The 20,957-nt window shown below is 46.3% G+C and overlaps 1 protein-coding gene across 6 annotated transcripts in view; it reads right to left on the bottom strand.

Annotated features, from left to right (window-relative positions):
• Positions 1-5,415: 5,415 nt before the first annotated feature.
• The window catches only part of LOC133366712 (butyrophilin subfamily 3 member A1-like), a 37,930-nt gene continuing 22,388 nt past the window's right edge, over positions 5,416-20,957 (bottom strand). For 3 of the 6 annotated variants that reach the window (XM_061590125.1, XM_061590127.1, XM_061590129.1), the window contains 4 exons: positions 17,362-17,382; positions 14,191-14,211; positions 14,059-14,085; positions 5,416-7,341 (listed from right to left, as the gene is read on the bottom strand). In XM_061590125.1, coding sequence (XP_061446109.1) covers positions 6,800-7,341; positions 14,059-14,085; positions 14,191-14,211; positions 17,362-17,382 — 611 coding nt within the window. In that variant the 3' untranslated portion in view covers positions 5,416-6,799. The remainder of the gene's footprint in view (positions 7,342-14,058; positions 14,086-14,190; positions 14,212-17,361; positions 17,383-20,957) is intronic. The other 3 variants (XM_061590130.1, XM_061590126.1, XM_061590128.1) reach the window with 3 other exon arrangements.

Raw genomic sequence — 20,957 nt, 5'->3', positions numbered from 1 at the left:
TGTTAGCCCTCTCTACCTGCCCAGCTGATTGCGGCCTCCACACCGTATGAAGGCGCCATTTAAATCCGAGGGGCCTTTGAAGCTGTTGAACCACTTCCGAAATAAAGTGCGTTCCCCTGTCAGAGTCTATTGTTTCAGGAAGGGAATATCGGGGGGAAATTTCTTTCATCAGTATCTTAGCCACTACCGCCGCAGTAGCTTGCCTTGTGGGGTAGGCCTCTATCCATCCAGACAGTTGGTCTACTATTACAAGGAGGTATTTGTATCCATTTTTCCTGGGAAGCTCTGAAAAGTCAATCTGGAGTCTCTGGAATGGGTAATACGCCCAAGGGCGGCCTCCCATTGGCACGGGTGCAGTTGGTCCCTTTTGATTAGTGGCGGCACATATGGTGCATTGCGCTGCCGCCCGTGCAGTTTCAACATAAAGTCCTGGTGCCATTATTTGCCTGACCAATAAATCTCCTAAGGCGCTCCCCCCTAGGTGCGTATTCTGATGTGCTGCCAGTACAACTTGTCTTAGGAGGGGCCGTGGCACTATAATTTGTCCCGTTAGCAACTTCCACCACCCTTCCGGTGTCAGAGATGCTCCTTTGGCGGCAGCATCCTCTGTTTCAGCAGGTGAATAATGAGGCTTTAAAGCATCCAAAGGGATGAGCTGGAGAGCAACTGTGGGGCTTCTTTCAGAGAGAGCTGCTTCCTTTGCCGCTTGATCGGCCAAATTATTCCCTTCTCTTAATCTCTTTTCCTTTTCTCTGCCGTGTGCCAAAATGTGTATTACAGCTACTTTTTGAGGGAGGGTAACTGCTTTTAAAAGTCTCTTAACAATGTCCAAGTGTTCAATGGTTTTTCCCACACTATTTATGAAACCCCTCTCTTTCCATATCATCGCGAAAGCGTGAATCGCATTGAAACCATATTTACTGTCTGTGTATATATTGACCCTCTGCCCCTCAAACAGAGAGAGAGCTTTCTCGAGTGCAGTCAATTCAGCTTGCTGAGCAGAATAGCTGTCTGGCAATCTTCCACTGGATAATATTTGGCTCCCTTCTATTATGGCAAATCCGGTTCTTCTGCGGCCTTCCACTATCCTGCTACTGCCATCAATAAAAACTTCATGGGCATCGGGGAGTGGCAAATCAGAGAGGTCATCCCGGGGCTTTGTGGGAATTTCAAGGGCATGTTCACAATTGTGCAACAATTGTCCTGGTTGGGGCATCAGGGTTGCAGGGTTTAACATATTGCAGGTGCTAAGAGTTATTCCCTGCCTTCCAAGAAGCTGTTGTTCAAACATGGTTAATCGGCTAGGGCTTAAAACTCTGGCTGCATCAGCTCCCATTATCTTCCTCAGGTCATGGGGTCCTAGGACTTCAACTGGGCTTCCGACCATAATTTTATCAGCCTTTTTAAGCAAGATGGAAGCGGCTGCCAAGATTCTTAAGCAAGCAGGCCATCCTTGGGCTACAGGATCTAATTTTGAGGAATAATATCCCACAGGTCTCTGTTTGGGCCCACACTTCTGCGTTAACACTCCAACCGCCACTCCTTTGTTTTCTGAGATATAAAGGCAGTATGGCTTGTTGCCATCTGGCAATGCAAGCACAGGCGCTTGAGTTAACAAAGTCTTAAGTGTTTGGAAAGCACACTGTTGCTCTTTGGTCCAACGCCAAGTCTCTTTTAATTGTTCAGTTTCCAATGCTTTATAAAGAGGCTGCACTATTCTGGCGTACTCGGGAATCCATGGCCTGCAGAAGCCAAATAATGCTAATATTGTGCGTAACTCTTTCACATTTCTGGGAGGGTCCAGGCTACAAATTGCTTCCTTTCGCTCGGGAGACAGCATTCTGCCATGGTGGGATATTTTATATCCTAAGTATTTAACTTCATTTTGGCACCACTGTATTTTCTGATGGCTAGCACGATACCCTTTTTCAGCCAAGTGGTTGAGCAATGAGACGGAGTCTCGCTCACAGGAGGGCCTATCTTGGCTACATATCAAAAGGTCATCAACGTAAACCCAAAGGACAGTCTCCTTTGGCTGCTGGTGCCATTCCTCTAGGTCTTTTCGCAAGGCCTTAGTAAATTCCGAGGGGCTACCCACATATCCTTGGGGCAGGACTTGCCAGGTCATTTGGGAGGCTTGACCTGTTTGGGGGTTTTCCCAGGTAAAAGCAAATAAATCTTGGCTCTCAGGGTGTATGGGAATGCTGAAAAAGGCATCTTTTAAGTCTATCACAGTGAATACTGTTGCCTCAGCTGGAACTCCAGAGAGAAGTGTATGTGGATTAGGAACTACAGGGACGTCCTCTTGTACTTGCTTGTTGATAATGCGCAAGTCTTGTAGGAACCTGTATTTGCCTGGCTGGCCTGGCTTCTTAATTCTAAATATTGGAGTGTTATGGGGAGATGTGGCCGGGCATATCCATTTATCTTTAAGGAACTGCTGTATGAGCACAGTGAGACCTTCCCACACATCTCTTCTTAATGGAAATTGTTTAACAGGGGTGGGCTTTGCTCCTGGTTTTAGCCGGACCTTCACAGGCTCAGCAAATTTAGCTCTGGCTGGGTTCCCTTCTGCAGCCCACACTATAGGGTTCATATTCTTATTTCTTCTTACATCATCATCATAAATGGGGCGCTCATCTCTCTGGTATAAAACTGCCATCTGGTATGCAGCTTCCATTTCCTTAGGAATGGTAACAATAAGACAATGTTTCTTAAACAAAATGGTGGCTTGCAGCTTTGCCAGGACGTCCCTGCCTAAGATGGGTAGGGGGCATTGTTCTGAAACAAGGAAGCGATGTTTAAAGGCTTGCCTTCCTGCTTGTATTCCTATTGCTTTTGTTAGGGGTAATCTTTGCTTGTCCCCCGTTACTCCTAAAATGGTTCTGTAATTGGGGCTCAAGTGGTGGGGTGCCGCCCCTGGAAGCATAGAATAGGTAGCTCCGGTGTCAACAAGGGCTTTTACCCTTTGATTGGCCACCGTTATGGGGATAAGTGGCTCTCCCGGATCACTACCTTGTATGCCCGACCACCTTCATTCAGAATCTTCTTCAGCAAAAGCCGGAAGGAGGGGGGCTATGGGTTTCTGTCTTTCTTCACTTTTGCAATCCTTGGCCCAGTGCCCCTTTTTAAGACACTTGGTGCACTGATCCTTATCCAGCCTTCTCCTGGGGCGTTGTCCTCTACCTTCTTCTCCTCTTCCTCCTCCTCTCTTATTCCCGTCTCCTTGTAAGGCAGCGGCCATTACCGCACACTGTCTTTTAAACGTACGCTGCTCCTCCCTCTTCTCTCTCTCATCTCTATTCACAAACACTTTGTAAGCAATGTCCATTAATTGACTCATGTTCATCCCCATTGCTCCCTCAACCTTCTGCAGTTTCTTTCTAATATCTTGGGCGCTTTGTCCTATGAAGACTGTAACTAAAAGTATCTGGTTGTCAGCAGCAGCTGGGTCAAGGGGGGTGTATTTCCGCATGGTGTCCTGTAGTCGCACAAGAAAGGAAGAAGGGTCTTCCTCTTTGCCTTGTTTAACCTCATACAGTTTGGCCATATTGGTAGGTTTGGGTATGGCGTTCCGTAGCCCATAAAGAATGAGGCGGCGGTAATTTTCAAGTTCAGTGCTGCCACAGGTGCAGCATCCCAACCCAAGTCTCTTTCTGGCATTATGAGAGCCATGGGCCGCGCGCCTGCTCCTGCTGCTGCTCTCTCTGTCTCAGCAAGCCTACGGGCCTGTCCCATAACTAAACTCTTTTCCTCAGAAGTTAGCAAAATGTTCATTAGTGTTTGGATATCCGCCCAGCTGGGATGGTGGCTGACAAATATAGATTGCCACAAGTCATACGCTTTCCCAGGGTCTTCTCTCAAAGGGGGTGTTTGGTTTTTCCAATTAAACAGGTCAGAGGTTGTGAACGGGACATAAACGTAAGCTGTACCCCCTTGTCCATCAAGGACTTCTCGCATGGGGGCCTGGAGGTAGCTATTGCCACTCCTATGTTCTCTGTGGTCTTCTCTCTGGCCAGCAACTTCTTCTGCAACCTCTTCTAAAATTCGGATTCTCTTCTGTTTATGGGCCTTTTCCTCAGGGGTATTTGCTGGACTATTACGGATTTCATGTACATATTTATGGACAATGGTTGGGCTATGTCCCGTTAGACACAGAGAACATTCCGGATTATTTTTGAAGGGGGGTGTAGTCGGAGTGGCTGGGCTTGAAATGCATATTTCTTGTGGAAGTAGCGAGGTTCTGCAAGCTTCTAGTGGCTGGGGAGGATCTGGTAAGGTCTTTATGGGGGTCTGAGATAGAAAGGGATTGTTTAGGCGCGGTAGGGTTGTCTCTGCAGGGCTGTGTTGTAATGGTGCTGGTAAGCCTGGCAACGTACCGAGAGGCCTATCCAGATCTATAAGTTGTGGAGGTGGGCTGGTGGGCCTTGATCTGTCCTCATCCAGCGGTCGCCTATACGGTGGCGGTTGTCTATACGGTGGGGCACTGGGTGAAAGTTCATCTTCTGTTTGCGGCAGTACTGATTGGACGGGCTTGGAGATGGGGCCTCTTTGCATCATGATTCTCATTACAATTGGAGAGGGCGGATCTCGGTCCAATTCTTGCCACATTAAGGCATACTGAATGGAATCATGCTGTTTTTGGTCTGTGAGCTCTTTCAGGACTTTAGCTATTGCTTGGTAGCTAAAGGTGCCCTCTGGGGGCCATCCGGTCCCCAAAGTGGGCCACAATTTCTGGCAATAAAATATTAATTTGTCTCTTTCTAGCGGATATTGAGTCTCTGCCTGTATAATATCGAACCTTTTGAGGACAAGCTGTAGTGGGGTGTCCTGTTGTCGACTCTTTCCTAGCCTCTTGTTCCTGGCCTTGGAACCTGCTCCTCCCATCCCGGGGGCTCTAAAGAGGTCTGTTAGGGCACAACAACACTCACAACTTTCTCTTCGTTCGTTTCCCAGCCTTTTCCCTCACGGGAGGAAGGAACCGCGGTACTAGAACTCCACTTTCGCTTCGAGGTAATTACCACTGTGGATACGCCTCGTCTCAGTCACACCCACACACTCAGCACTCCCCTCCAAGGTTCGATTTATCCTCACCTGTCTTCTGGTGTCCTGCCTGATCCGCTTGCGCTGGCAATCAGAAGATTCTGGTCTCGATTTACTGGAGGTCCGCTGACGATGCTCTGCTGTCTCGGCTGGCCCAGCGCAGGCCCGGATGCAGGCCAAACAACTTGGACCTGGAGCGCTCTCATCCAACTGTCTGCGGCTCTGTACGAGACAGCAGAGGTCGTCTGAGGGGGAGACTCCTGGCTGGCTCGCCAGTTTTGTTACAAAAGGAGCCAGGCCTGTATGGAGGCCAGACCGATAAGAGCTCTGAATTCCTTGAGATGCCAATAAGGAATAGAGACGAGACCAGACTACTGCAAATACTTGCCTTTATTAGAACCTTTGCAAAGGGAGGGCCACCCTTAAGTGACTCTCCAGAATTGCTGACAGTCATCATATTTATAGGCTATAGATGCGTCACATACATAATATCAGAAATGCATAGCTAATCAAGAATACATCATTGTTTAATTTCTCAGCATCTGTCTATTCTGGTCCACTTCTCTGTTCTCCTTCCAAACTTCCTCTATCCTTGACCTTTGGTCCGATAAGCTGGGAATAACATTTTTAATTGTTAAAGAAGCAGATAAGCGGAAAACTCCCATACTTTTCACAAGGGAGGTAAGCATATGTTTCACTTAGCATTGTTTGATTTTATTTCAGTACAACATTTTTAATTTTAACTCATTGCAACAGGGCTCATGGGAGTAATGGCTCCTTGGCCATGTTGCCCCACCAGGTTTAGGGTCCACCAACCACCCCTGTGATTATGTCATGAGCTTGGATTCTCTCATATTCATTCACTTAGAGGGGTATAGTGGAATGATTCTCTCATGTTACCTTTTTTAAAGCAGCAATATATCATTACAGTAGGGCCCCGCTTACCAGCGCTCCGCTTCCCGGTGTTCCGCTAATGCGGCGGCTTTCCTCCCCTCTTTTAAAGACCATTTTGCGGCATTTTGTGGCATTTTCACATCATTTTCGCACGCTGCGCCCCATTAAAGTCAATGGGGTTCTGCTTTATGGCATTTTCCGCTTTATGGCAGGGGTCCGGAACAGAACCCGCCATATAAGCGGGGCCCTACTGTACTTAGAAGCAAATTGTAAGTATTTTATCATATTTCTTCTTGCAAACTCTAAACAAAAATTCACTCTGAAGTGAAATATTTATTGCAGTCATTATATACCAATTATAGACTCCAAGAACCTAAAATTAGTTAATTAAAATCTTACAGAGCAGAGAGAAATAATAAAGAAAAAGTGTTTCTGACATGGTTTATGTTTATCAACGTAACACTTAAACATTCTAATTATAGTAATGAAATCAATAGGATTTACTTTGAGCTTCCTTGTTAAGCATTATGTCACATTTTACTCAGTGATTAAAATTTACGTTCCTCATTTATATATCCTTATAAGGGGGAAAACTATGCTCTGGGTCATTGGTACTTCTTAGAGGTGTAGACATGATTGAATTCATGGATGCCATTGTGTCTACTCTATTTCTCTCATTCTCTGGCACCTGGACTGATACAACTATCCCAGTTAAACTGAGCTATTCCAGGACTGGTTGGTATTTGTCCTCGGTCTATGCCCACAATCTTTATTGATTGATTGATTGATTGATTGATTGATTGATTGATTGCACTTGTATACCGCCCCATAGCCGAAGCTCTCTGGGCGGTTTACAGCAATCTTAAAACAGTGGAAGAATTTGTAGTGGAGAACTATCTGGTACTGTAGTCACAGAACCTACAGAGAAGAAAGGATAAAACTTCCCAGAACTGCATATGGTATAATACGTATGCAATTTCCTTTTACTGTTGACATCATAAAAAGACAGTCTTCTAGCAGGTATATCTAGGAATATTCCTATTTTTGTCAGTTTTCCAGTCACTTGGAGGCGGGTCCATACCTCTGTCCGAGCCAAGTAATTTTTTCCACCATCGAGTCCCATGACCCAGTAGCCATTCTCAGGAGACAGTGTGATTGTTCCTTTTCTAGGAGCAGATTCAGAGGCAACTCCCAAGTCCCACTTTTCTTTCTGTCCAACCTCCACTTCCCAGTAATGTTTGCCTTCAGAAAAGCCTTCTGCTGCCAGAATGAAAGCCTGGGAGTTAAACCTGTCCTCACAGTCAGAAACCTTAGAAACAATTCCTGTGTCTCTCACGCATTTCCCTTTTTCAGACACTTCCAGTCTCGGGTGAGCTGTCTTGGGGTCCAAGATCACATCAGCTGCTAACGAAAGGAAAGGTACAGTTTGTACTTACCATAAACAGTGTTTCTTCATGGATGACAAGAGGTCTCCACGTGGGTACTATAGCTCCCACTACAGCTCGAAGACAGGAAATGCTTCAGGAAATGTTTTTTGCTCCTCCCTTCCTGCTGAGGCTCAGTTTTCATTCTTGTAAAGCTCTGCCAACAGCCTCAGCTCATCATAGAATATATAACACATCAAAAAAACACAATAGGTGTAAGAACATGGAAACAGTTAATCAGTCTGGGAGAGTCCCAGAAATGTGCGTAGTCGTGGCACCCCATAATATTGTCCCATATAGGGTCAGGGAGGGCCGTGGAGACCCCTTGTCATCCATGAAGAAACACCGTTTACGGTAAGTACAAACTGTACCTTCTCTCATGGATGACAGAGGTCTCCACGTGGGATGTACTAAAGCTACGACCTAGGGTGGGTCAGATGGAGGCAGGACCTGTTGGAGAACTCTGCGACCAAATGAAGCCTCCGCTGATGCATAAAGATCAATTTTGTAATGCCGAGTAAAGATCGATGGGGATGACCAGGTGGCTGCCTACAAATTTCTTCTATGCAGGCATTAGTGGAGAAGGCCGCCAAAGTAGTGGCTGATCTGGTGGAATGAGCCATAAGGTTCAATGGAGAAGGCTGGTGCAGAGCTTTATATGCTAGAGATATACACACTTAATCCACCTAGCCAAGGTATTTCGTGAGACCTTCTTTCCTAAAGTAGGCAGATGGAATGATACAAACAAGGAATCACATTTACGAAATGACTCAGTTCTAGAAAGGTAGACTTTCAGAGCATGTCTAACGTCTAAGGAGTGCCACGCTTCTTCTCTGGGATGAGAGGGATTAGGACAAAAGGAAGGTAGGATTATTTCCTGCTGCCTATGGAATGGTGAGTTCACTTTGGGAACAAAGGCTGGGTTAGTTCGTAGCACCACTTTATCTTTATGGAATGTACACAGATGTTTTTGTATTGAGAGGGCTTGCAGTTCAGATACTCTGCGAGCTGAGGTAATAGCTACGAGGAATATCAATTTGAAGGACAGGACCCTGAGAGGAACGGATGCAAGCGGCTCAAAGGAAGGTTTCTGAAGAGTGCTGAGGACGGTATGCATTTCCATGATGGAAATCTATGCAGTACTGGAGTACTTAAGGCAACAGCTCCTTGCAGGAACTTTTTGAGAAGAGGATGTGCAGCCAGAGAAGTATTGCTAGTAGGTAGCAGGATGGATGAGAGAGCCGATGTTTGTCATTTTAAATTATTTGGCCGCATGCCCTTTTTCAGCCCATCTTGTAAGAATTGCAGAACTTGAGCAACCACTGCTGACTCTGGAGAGATAGCTTGTGTGGCGCACCATGAGGAGAAAGCTTTCCATGTAGATTGATAGTTTTTAATGGTGGAGGGGAGTCTCACTGACAGGATGGTATTCACCACTTCAGAGGAGAATCCTAACGCTAACAGTCTATTGCGCTCAATCTCCATGCAGTTAGTCTGAGCCATTGTGGGTCCAAGTGTAGGAGAGGACCCTGATGAAGCAGGTCGTGTTGTGCCAGTAGATGACACGGCGGGCCTTGTGCCGGGCGAACTATGTCCGAGAACCAGGGGCATCTCGGCCAATAGGGGTCCACGAGGACCACATAAGCTGCTTCTGTTCTGATTTTCTTCAGTACTCTGGACAGCAAAGGAGTCAGTGGGAAGGCGTAGAGGAGACCTTTTGGCCAACTTACTGCCAGAGCATCTTGTCCTTCTGCTCCGCGACTCCTGAATCGGGAGAAATATCTCTGTCTGGTGATTGTGGTCCGAAGCGAAGAGGTCTACTTGGAAGTTGCTGAACTTCGCTTGGAGAAACTGGAATACTTCCACATTCAGAGCCCACTCGCCTGGGAAGAGCTGCTGTCTGCTCAGCCAATCTGCCGTTATGTTCAGGCGACCCTGGATGTACTCTGCTGAAATTGAGGACAGGTGTGTTTCTGCGCACAGTAGCATTGAGGTAGCCTCTAGGTTCAGAGTCCTTGAGCAGGTACCTCCTTGTTTGATCAGGTAAGCACGACTTGACGTGTTGTCAGTGTGAATGATGACGTCCAGAAAGGTGAGGATTGGCGCGAAGTGCAGAAGAGCTAGGTGTGCTGCCCTTAACTCTAACCAGTTGATGTTTCTGGTCGCTTCTGCTGTCGACCAGTGTTCTTGAATATATTACCCCTGGCAGTGCGCTCCCCAACCGTGGAGGCTGGCGTCTGTGGTGATGACTGTTCGGGGAGGATCCTGTAGTGGGACTCCTTTCGATAGGTTCCGTATTTCCAACCACCAGGTGAGGGAGCATTTGACCAGAGATGGAAGAAGAACATGACGATGGTTGCATAGTGCAATGTCTGATTGGAACTGAAGTAAAAAGGTTTGAAGTGGGTGGGAGTGCAGGTGCGCCCAGGGAGTGATCCCTATTGCTGATGCCATCATACCCAGTAGTTTGGCAAGCAACATCACGTCTGGGGATCGAAGTTGGGACAAAGTAGTTGCTAGTGAGGCAATGTTCTGGACCCTCTGTGGCGACAGGGAAATGAGCTGTTGAGCCATGTCTATAGTCGCCCCAAGGTGGAGCTGCTGCTGAGAAGGGCATAGATGGCTCTTTTGGGAATTTATGAGAAAGCCGTGACCTTGCAAGAAGTCTAGTGAAATGTGGACGTCCTGTTGGGCTTGATGGAAGGAATTGGACCGGATGAGGAGGTCGTCTAAATATGGGTATATGTGCAATCCTTGCATCCGAAGACCCGCTATTAACATCACCATGACCTTGGTGAATAGTCGTGGAGCCGAAGCCAGGCCAAAGGGAAGGGCCCTGTATTGAAAGTGGCGGCTGTTGTAATAGAAGTGGAGTAATTGCCTGTGAGATGGGAATATAGGGATGTGCAGGTAGGCCTCTTTTAAATCTATTGAGGCCAGAAAGTCCCATGGAAGAAGAGCTTCTCTGATGGACATAAGGGTCTCCATCCTGAAGGTTCTCTGAGTCACAAATTGATTTAAGAATTTGAGGTCGAGTACCCCGCGCCAGGATCCGTCCTTTTTCCCGACCAAGAAGAAGATGGAGTAATGACCTGAGGAAACCTCTCCTGATGGTACTTCTTCTATGGCGGAGATATCCAACAGGTGATGAATCTTGCCTAATATTGCTTGGTGTTTTTTGATGGAAGTGGGTACGGAAGAGGGAAGGAATCTGGTGGGCAGGTACTCTGTAAGTTCTATCCGGTACCCCTTCTTGACGTTGGTGAGTACCCATTTGTCCTAGGTCATGTGTTGCCAACGGGAAGCAAAGTGGGTTAGGCAACCTCCTACTTGTGGTGTCGGCGGTGAGTCACAAGCGTTGTTGGTTCTGACGTCCTTGTCTAGTTTGGTTGGGGGAGGGCCTGGAAGAAGGGTTCTGAGACTTCTGTGGAAATCTCTGCCTGGTCCAGTAGGAGCGCCCGCTTCTGAAATCACATGCCCTGGTGGTGAGCCTGGAGCCACGAAAGGACTGGAAAGAGGAAGAGAAAGAGGCAGGACGCTTAAAAGTGCGCCTCTCGCTTTTGGGATGGCATCACTTTCTTTTTATCTCTGGTCTCTACGAGGACTTTCTTGAGTGCCTCATCGCCAAAGAGCTTGGTACCTGAGAAAGGGACAGAGGCTAGGTTGGCATGTGAAGCTGTATCCACCTGCCAGTGGTTAAGCCAGAGATGTCTTCTAGCTACAACTGCTGCTGCCATTGCTCTGCAGGAAAATTGGGCAGAGTCCATAGTGGCGTCTGCTATGAATGCCAGGGATCTCGATATCTTGAGTAGAGTCTTTCTGAGTCTGGCTGGGTCTCTGTTAACATCATCAAGCAGGTCTTCGGTCCATAACAGTGCTGCTCTGGCAAATACAGAAGCCGAAGTAGAGGCTCTTATTGAGAGTGCATTAGCTTCGTGAGAGCGCTTCAGAGCTGTGTCAGATTTGCACTCAATGGGGTCCTTTAACTGAGCATCTCTGTCCCGCGGCAAGAGGGCATGGGAGAGTAGAGCAGAAATGGGCCTGTCCACAGCTGGAATGCAAAGCTGGTTCATAACGTCAGCATCTAGGACATAAAACTTATTGGCATAGTTAGTATCTTTTCTGCATTGGAGAGGCAAATCCCATTCTAACTTCATAATATTTTTTAAAGAGGTGGGCAAAGGCATGCATCTAGTGGAAGGCTTCGGCACGGGGAGCACTAGAGAGCTCTTGGATAAGGGCTCCTGTTGTTTCTGCATCACATTTAAGCCCAAAGCTGCCACTACTTTACGGAAAAGAGGGGCAAAATGAGCCTCTACAAATAATCTAGCAGACTCAGTGTGATCCATATCTGAGCCTTCGCTCCATTCCCTTCCTGCAGTATCAGGATCTCTGTCATCATCAGACTGGCCTGCGTCTGAAGAGAGGCCTTGCTGAGTGCTGTGGCCTCTAGCAACAGCATGTGGGGAGGTTGAAGGTACCCTATCAAGGTGTGGATGCACAGTTGAGGGTCTTTTGGAGGCTGAGGGTGTTATGTCTGCATTATCCCGTGTGGATGGAGAATGCCTTTTGGGTGCCCTGCCGCTTGCAAATTCTGTAACAAGCTCCCCAGTCATGGCCTCCTTAAGCTGTTGCAATACAGGAGGGGATAGCAGATCAGATAGAGACAACTGCATTTGTTGAGGCATTGCATTAGAACCAGGCTGGGATGGGGGGGTAATCTGCATGCATTGAACTGAAACGTATCTCCTTTGCTCCTCATCTTCAGATGAAAGATGCTCCAGTTCCCTAGGCCCAATAGGAACAAGGTGGGGGAGTTCTGGAGAGTGTGGAGGCTGTGTTGCTGAGAGAACTGCAGCACTATTCTCAGGCAGGAGTAAAGGCAAGTCATGAGAAGCATCCGCTTCAATAAGTGCCCTTTTTTGTTGTAGCACAGGAGCAGCCTGAAAAGCGGCGGGCAAGTGCTGATCCAAAATGGTGGCCACCTCATGTTTGTCGGATAAATGGCGGGTACCACATTGTGAGCGGCCGAAAATGGCTCCACTAAAAGCCCCTGCGGTAAGGAGGTAGGTGGAGGGGACTCACTGACTCTGGCAAGCTTGCGGGGAGTGATGGAGTCCATCCAAGAAGAGCTGCCCTCAAGAGGGTCGTCTCCGCCAATAAGCAGCAGCTGCTGAGCATTGGCGGGAATCTGGGGCGGGTGGGAGCTGACTGCAGCAGAGGCTGAGTACTGCCCTGCCTTTTTTGAATATTTTTTCTTCTTCAAAGAGTAAGATGCCGTCTTTTCCATGCTTGCAGGGAGTGGAAGGCAGAAGAAATGAAAGTGAAACAAGAAGGACAGAAAACTAAAGGTAAGTAAAATATTTTTTTTTATTGTAAAACAAGTAGAAAAATAGATAGCTGGAAGATAGGCTGAAAAAAGCTGGAATATAGGCAAAAGGGAGGAGAGAAGCTACGCCAGAAAGGAAGACAGCCAGAAAGGGTGTGCTCCGAGCTGAGACAGGAAAGGAAACTGAGCCTCAGCAGGAAGGGAGGAGCAAAAAACATTTCCTGAAGCATTTCCTGTCTTCGAGCTGTAGGGGGAGCTATAGTACCCATATGGAGACCTCTGTCATCCATGAGAGAAGGGCTTAACTCAAAGGCACAGACTTTAATGAAAGATCTTTAACTAATAAATTAAGGAGGGCAGCCTGAGGATGTTAAAGTCAGCACTATGCAGATCACACATCTGTAGCTATTTGCCATGTAGCATATGGTGGATAATACTGATTTTTACCTGAGTTTTCTGCACTGAATGATTCACCAACTGTCTACAATAGGGTTGCCAGGTCCAGGGCCTGAGACTTATACTGTATCTTTAGGAGAAGAGAAAATCAGCCAAGTACAGGTGTTCTTGCAAAAGTGTAATGGGAAAAACCACAAGGTGGAATTCTCCCTTCCCCCCGCACAACTTTTAAAGATACAGAAGACCTCTTGGAAGCTGGGCCTGGCAATCAAGAGGTTTTCTGTATCTTTAAAAGTTGTGCAGGGGGAAGGGAGAATTCCACCTTGTGGTTTTTCCCATTACAGTGTTGCAAAAACACCTGCATTTGGCTGACTTTCTCTTCTCCTAAAGATACAGGATCAGCCTCACGCCCTAAGCCTGGCAACCCTAGTCTACAATGATATGACTCTCCTCTAATTGTTATCCATTTGCAGAAAATTTCTTGTGTTGCACTCATCGTATTCTGCTTAAATTAAGGTCTTTTTCAGTCTGATTTCTGCATTTTGTATGCATACTGTTTGAATACACTTTAGAAGTATTTTTAATCAAAACATTCATTTTAAACTTATCATACTTTTAATTTTAGCCAAACAGTGTTGGATAAGTAAATTAATCAAGAAGATGTATATTTGGTGACTAAAGAAAGATTTGGGGTACACTTTACCACAGGGATGTCGAGCCTGTATGTCCCTCCATATGTTATTGGACTCCAGCGCCCATCAACCCCCCAAAACATGACCAATAGTCGGGGATGATGGGAGTTTTAATCTGGCAATATCTGGAGGGCCACATGTTAGCCACCCCTTACTATATAATTTTAATAAGCCCTATTCAACAAAAAGCAGTTTGCTGAATGTGTTGTTTTTTCTCCAGTGTCCATTCTGTTTGCCTGTAATATTGCTTAGTAGTAGTATTAATATTTGTTATTCTCACCTCTGTAGACGTGGGCATCTAACAATTCTGTGAAAAAAGGAATGAACAAAGAGGTTTCATTGGCAAGACTGTAATAGGTAGCTCTACTCTGGTTCTGGTTGTTTAAAAGCTGAAAGATATTGCAAGACTTACCATTTTCTTCCTTTAACTCCTCTGCAAAAATAAAGGGGGGAGGAGAGAGAAAGAAAAGAATAAGTACATATGATTTCAATAGGGATAATTTGTTTTAGAAAAAAACTGCACTCTTGACAGATAAATGTGACAAATCCTTCAGATGTATTAGCTTGTCCTCATCAAGGGATGTCAGAAGAGCTGATGGAGCCTACTTTGTTTCTGGGATGAAGAGCTACAACTAGGGATGGGCCAAGGACAAAATCTATGTCGTACCAGTTTATCAGTGGATGGGACTGGGAGTCTGTTCCATTGAATTTTTGTGGCCGTTTTGAAAGACAAATCCATATAAATTATTGAAAATCCACAAGGATTTTTTTTAATGTAAAAATTAGTCAACCCCCCCCATGAAGTGGTCAGAGTTGTGAGTGCTTATGAGGTGGCCTGAAGGCTGCCCCCCAGTCTTCTTTAATAGTTTTCTTAAAATGTTAATTTCAATCATATAGAGAGGCTAGCTAAAATCAGTTTAAATCAATACAGCAAGGCCCTCTGGGAGTGACAGGTCTTGATTATATTTCACAGAAATGTTGTATATTTTATATTCAATTCCCCCTTATTATGTAAAGATATGTACAATTCCCCTTGAGAGTGATGGTACATTATCAAGACCCCTCACTCTGAGGGGGGCTAGCTATATTGATTGCAACGTCTGCAGTGGCAGGAGCAGTTCAGGCAGCTACTTTTTAAGACTAACAAAGGAAGAGAAGCATTCAGCCCTCAGACTGCCTCCTGTGCAAATCCAGCAATGTGTGGATTCCAGAGTAAACTCCTACCCCTATCCCTAGATCGATCTGGGCCGATCAAATCAGTGCATCCGCTTTGGAATCACAGCTTGTCAGATTCACCACCACCACTGCCCTCAGCCACAAGTCTTTCTGGCTTTTCCTCACTGATCCCCTCTTTCCCTTTATACTTCCTTCTAATTGTACCCTCTTTTCAAATCAGAATGGAAGTCTGCAGGCACAGCTGTGCCTTCACTTTAATAACTGTACTGCAGCTTACTTTATAATGAATACCAATAATTTAAAAATTGCAGAATGTTTTACAAGACATGCTTTTTTCCTACAGAATTGTTCTGAAAAGTAAAATGGATGCTTTTTTTCATGGGGAGAACACATTTTCAAAATAAAACAGTGCGCCATGTATTTGGAATGTGGGTGATTCATAGAGATGCATGGGATGAATTGCTATCTTTTGACTATTTAAACTCATCATGTAAACGACTTCTTAAAGAAAGTGTCTTTCTCAAGTAACATAGAAAGTAAATATAATAACATCCAAACTGTGCAGCAAACAGTATCAGTGCGTCTGCAATGTGTTTGTTTCACATTGCTCCTTTGGGATTCTAAAAACTATTCTTTCTATTATTCTTCCACCAATCAATAAAAAGGTGTAATACAGAACAAAAAACAAACGAACATTGTACAGTATTTATTTACTTATCTGAAAGTATTATGAACAATATTCTATTAAGTTTGAAGCAAGAATGGGCAACTTCAAACTGAGGGATCAAATGTGGCCCTCTGGGCCTGTTTCTGGCCCTCAATACTCTCACCAGGCCACACCCATCACCAACCCTGACACCCTCTTTGCCTGGTTGGAATGTGCCCATTAATCATGATAATGCTTCTTGCCTGCCTGCAGGACAGAGAGGGATGTGTGAGTGTGTACAGAAACTAGCCTACTGTAAAATGGAATGTCGGTGGACAGCAAAAGAGGTTTAAAGATGTTCTTAAACCGAATCAAAAAAATGTAACATGAACATCGAGAACTGGGAAGTCTTGGCACATGAACATCCCAAATGGAGGTCGGCTATTATCAAAGGTGCTATGGACTTCGAAGAAGAACAGATACAGGGCGAACGGGACAAATGAGCTAAGCGGAAGGCACGTCAAACAAATCCTCATCGTGACCATCTTCCATCTGGAAACCTGTGTCCTCACTGTGGGAGGCTGTGTGGATCCAGAACTGGCCTCCACAGTCACTTACGGACCCACTGTTAAAGACCTTATCTTGGAAGACAATCTTACTCGGCCACGAGGGATCGCCAATGATGATGAATGATTTTTCTTGCTGCCTGCTGTGGCAAAATTATATAACTTACATAACTTATTATTGACAGAAATTACGTAAGTTACATAAATTACATTGTCTTTATGTAATTCCATCCCATTCATCTAGGTACCCAAGGTATCTAGAATAAGCAACAAAGGGTTGTATTTTTTTTAAAAAAAAACCTTCCACTGATTAGGGTTGGAAAGATCTGTCTGTTTCAGTCTCCCAGTTTCTCATTTTTCCAATGTTTAATTCAGTTCTATACATTTTTCAACTGTGATTTTTTAAAAAAGAAATCCTCATGAAAATTCTCCACCATCTTAGTCCCAATTTCTCCTAACAATCACATTTTTGCAAGCAGTTTTGAAAATGCACACATTTTTGCAAGCCATTTCTCATCATGCCTTTTTGCATGTTATTTTCACTCATGTATTCATTTTTATGCACACTTTCCCCTAATATATGCATTTTTGTAAATGTTTAGTTGGCGAACTACATCCCAAAAATTCTAATAAATGTGAATTTCAAAGGATGGTGGTGTTTTGGTTCTCACATTGTTTTGGAAATTGTGAATTTGATAAATTCTGCTAGAAATGCAGACTGAATCGAAATTCTCACCCATCCCTACCATCAGATGTAGAGAACCTTGCATCAGGTTGGGCCAAAATGAAAGGGTAGTTTATTGGGATGGAGAGTAATGGGGAAAATATTTTAGGTGGGTGTATTGCTTACACTGCTGGCTTTTTCTGAAGTCTTCAATGTCTGTTTGTTTTGGAGAGAGAGAGAGAGAGAGAGAGAGAGAGAGAACACTGCTGGCTGCCATTCCTCCCTAGGAGGTGATGCCATGACACTAACATCACAGCTGAGTATGACTGCTTGGCAATGGCACAATGCTCATTGTGCAGAGAAAAGCCAAACTAGGCACATAGTTTCAGGACATGTGCAAAGTTTCAGTAGAACTAAGCTGCTGAAGAACACCTCCCACCACATAGGATGGCAAAGTGGGTAACGTTACTTTTATTCAGACCCCCTTGGGATTCTGGTTGTTTAAAAGCTGAAAGATATTGCAAGACTTACCATTTTCTTCCTTTAACTTGTCTGCAAAAATAAAGGGAGGGGGAGAGAGAAAGAAAAGAATAAGTACATATGATTTCAATAGAGATAATTTTTTAGGAAAAAAACTGCACTCTTGAGAGATAAATGTGACATATCCTTCAGATGTATTAGCTTGTCCTCACCAAGGGATGTCAGAAGAGCTGATGGTGCCTACTTTGTTTCTGGGATGAAGAGCTACAACTAGGGATGGGCTGAGGACAAAATCTATGTCGTACCAGTTTATCAATGGATGGGACTGGGAGTCCATTCCATTGAATTTTTGTGGCCGTTTTGAAGGACAAAGCCATATAAATTATTAAAAATCCACATGGAATTTTTTTAATGTAAAAATTAATCAACCCTTGAGAGTGATGGTACATTATCAAGACCCCTCACTCTGAGGGGGGCTAGCTATATTGATTGCAACGTCTGCAGTGGCAGGAGCAGCTTAGGCAGCTACTTTTTAAGACTAACAAAGGAAGAGAAGCATTCAGCCCTCAGACTGCCTCCTGTGCAAATCCAGCAATGTGTGGATTCCAGAGTAAACTCCTACCCCTATCCCTAGATCGATCTGGGCAGATCAAATCAGGTGCATCCGCTTTGGAATCACAGCTTGTCAGATTCACCACCACCACCGCCCTCAGCCACAAGTCTTTCTGGCTTTTCCTCACTGATCCCCTCTTTCCCTTTATACTTCCTTCTAATTGTACTCTCTTTTCAAATCAGAATGGAAGTCTGCAGGCACAGCTGTGCCTTCACTTTAATAACTGTACTGCAGCTTACTTTATAATGAATACCAATAATTTAAAAATTGCAGAATGTTTTACAAGACATGCTTTTTTCCTACAGAATTGTTCTGAAAAGTAAAATGGATGCCTTTTTTCATGGGGAGAACACATTTTCAAAATAAAACAGTGCGCCATGTATTTGGAATGTGGGTGATTCATAGAGATGCATGGGATGAATTGCTATCTTTTGACTATTTAAACTCATCATGTAAATGACTTCTTAAAGAAAGTGTCTTTCTCAAGTAACATAGAAAGTAAATATAATAACATCCAAACTGTGCAGCAAACAGTATCAGTGCATCTGCAATGTGTTTGTTTCACATTGCTCCTTTGGGATTCTAAAAACTATTCTTTCTATTATTCTTCCACCAATCAATAAAAAGGTGTAATACAGAACAAAAAACAAATGAACATTGTACAGTATTTATTTACTTATCTGAAAGTATTATGAACAATATTTTATTAAGTTTGAAGCAAGAATGGGCAACTTCAAACTGAGGGATCAAATGTGGCCCTCTGGGCCTGTTTCTGGCCCTCAATACTCTCACCAGGCCACACCCATCACCAACCCTGACACCCTCTTTGCCTGGTTGGAATGTGCCCACTAATCATGATAATGCTTCTTGCCTGCCTGCAGGACAGAGAGGGATGTGTGAGTGTGTACAGAAACTAGCCTACTGTAAAATGGAATGTCGGTGGACAGCAAAAGAGGTTTAAAGATGTTCTTAAAGCAAATCAAAAATTGTAACATGAACATCGAGAACTGGGAAGTCTTGGCGCATGAACATCCCAAATGGAGGTCGGCTATTATCAAAGGTGCTATGGACTTCGAAGAAGAACAGATACAGGGCGAACGGGACAAACGAGCTAAGCGGAAGGCACGTCAAACAAATCCTCATCGTGACCATCTTCCATCTGGAAACCTGTGTCCTCACTGTGGGAGGCTGTGTGGATCCAGAACTGGCCTCCACAGTCACTTACGGACCCACTGTTAAAGACCTTATCTTGGAAGACAATCTTACTCGGCCACGAGGGATCGCCAATGATGATGAATGATTTTTCTTGCTGCCTGCTGTGGCAAAATTATATAACTTACATAACTTATTATTGACAGAAATTACGTAAGTTACATAAATTACATTGTCTTTATGTAATTCCATCCCATTCATCTAGGTACCCAAGGTATCTAGAACTCCCATTCCACGCCGGGACTTACCTGCGAAGGGATGAGTTTTGCGGCCGCAGCCAAGCCGCCATCTTTGTGAGGGAGGCGTGCTCGCAGCGCGCTCGCGCGCTGATGAAGCACGCAGCGAAGGGGCGGGGCGGCAGACAGCCATTTAAGGCCGTACCGCCAGCCGCCCACCCTCACTGCAAATTTTGGCGGCATTTTCAAACGGAGGCTCCTGCATCGGCGGTGCGACGTGGCTCAAATCGCCCGCCGACGCACGCGGCTTCTTCGGGCTCCTGCGGGCCAAGCCTTGGTGCGGTAGCGCCGACGGCCAGGAGCGGTCGGCGCGGCTCTATCACTGCGTGGCGTGGCTGGGGCAGTGGCGAGCCCTAGGCAGCTGCAGAGGTGCAGCCTGTGGGAGGCCCCGGTGGGGCAGCGGAGAGAGCCCTAGGCCATCGGCCGTCCAGTGGCGGAGGTGCGGCGGCAGTGGCCATCCAGCGGCCATCCAGCGGCGGACAGAGCCCTCCGGCCTAGCGGCAGCGGCGGATCAGGCGAGGCGGCCTTGTGGCTGCGTTCTTTTTCTTTAATTACTTCCCAGGGGACCCTTGTGGGAAGGTTCTCAGCCCCTCACCCACCCCATAGCAAGGGAGTGGGTCCCAGCCCCATCTTGCACAACACCCCCATTGTGCTGCTTAGGGCCCAGGTGGCCAGGATTGTTGGGTGAGATAAAGGGGCCCATAGGCAGGGGACTGGATTGAGTGGGTCCCAGCCCCATCTTGCAAGGGGCCCATAGGCAGGGGACTGGATTGAGTGGGTCCCGGCCCCATCTTGCACACCACCACCCCATTTGTCGCTTAACGGCCCAGGTGGTCAGGATTGTTGGGGTGAGATAAAGGGGGCCATAGGCAGGGGACTGGATCAAGTAGGGGACACGGTCCACCTGGTCTGTGAGGGTGCTGGGCCCCCCCTCTTGCTTCCGCAACGGACATAGGCCTTGGGGGGTCATTAGTGAGGATAGACCCGGCTACACTCTAGCTCAGGATGCCACCCAAAAAAGGCCAAGGTGGGCCAAAAGGGAAGGGAAGGGCCCCCAGGGCAGAGGGTAGACACCCACCCCCTGCTGCGGAGGATGGGGGACAAGGGGAAGGCATACCATGGACCACTATACTGGCTAGGTTAGAAGCCCTGGAGAGGGGCCCTGCCCAGCTGGCAACTAGGAGAACAAAGGAACCACCCCCCAAGCGGCCCCGGGAGAAAGTGCAACGTCCAGTTGGCGGGGCTAACGCTGCGGCTATTACTTCTATCTTAGCGCAACTGGACGCGCTGGAGGCAGGGCCTAGTGGGGCTGCAGCAAGAGCGCCCGGAGCAGAAGCAGGACATGCAGCCCCAGGACCAGAGCCCAGGCATGGGCCTTCAGCGGACAACATAGGGGGTGAGTCTCCCTGGGCAGCACAACAACAGGGGCAGCCCCAGTGGGGCTGGCCCCCGTGGGGGTTCCCATACTGGCCCTTTTCCCCACCAGCTGAAACCGAGCGGTATGGGCAAGCGGGGATCACCATGGGGGCGGCGCATGGTACACCACAACAGCTGCCTCCGCTAGGGGTGGCCTGTGAGCAGGTCTG

Source organism: Rhineura floridana, chromosome 11, assembly GCF_030035675.1.
Source record: "Rhineura floridana isolate rRhiFlo1 chromosome 11, rRhiFlo1.hap2, whole genome shotgun sequence".
NCBI lineage: Eukaryota > Metazoa > Chordata > Lepidosauria > Squamata > Rhineuridae > Rhineura > Rhineura floridana.
Note: the sequence above shows the minus strand (reverse complement) of the source record. Positions and strands in the feature narration are given on the sequence as shown.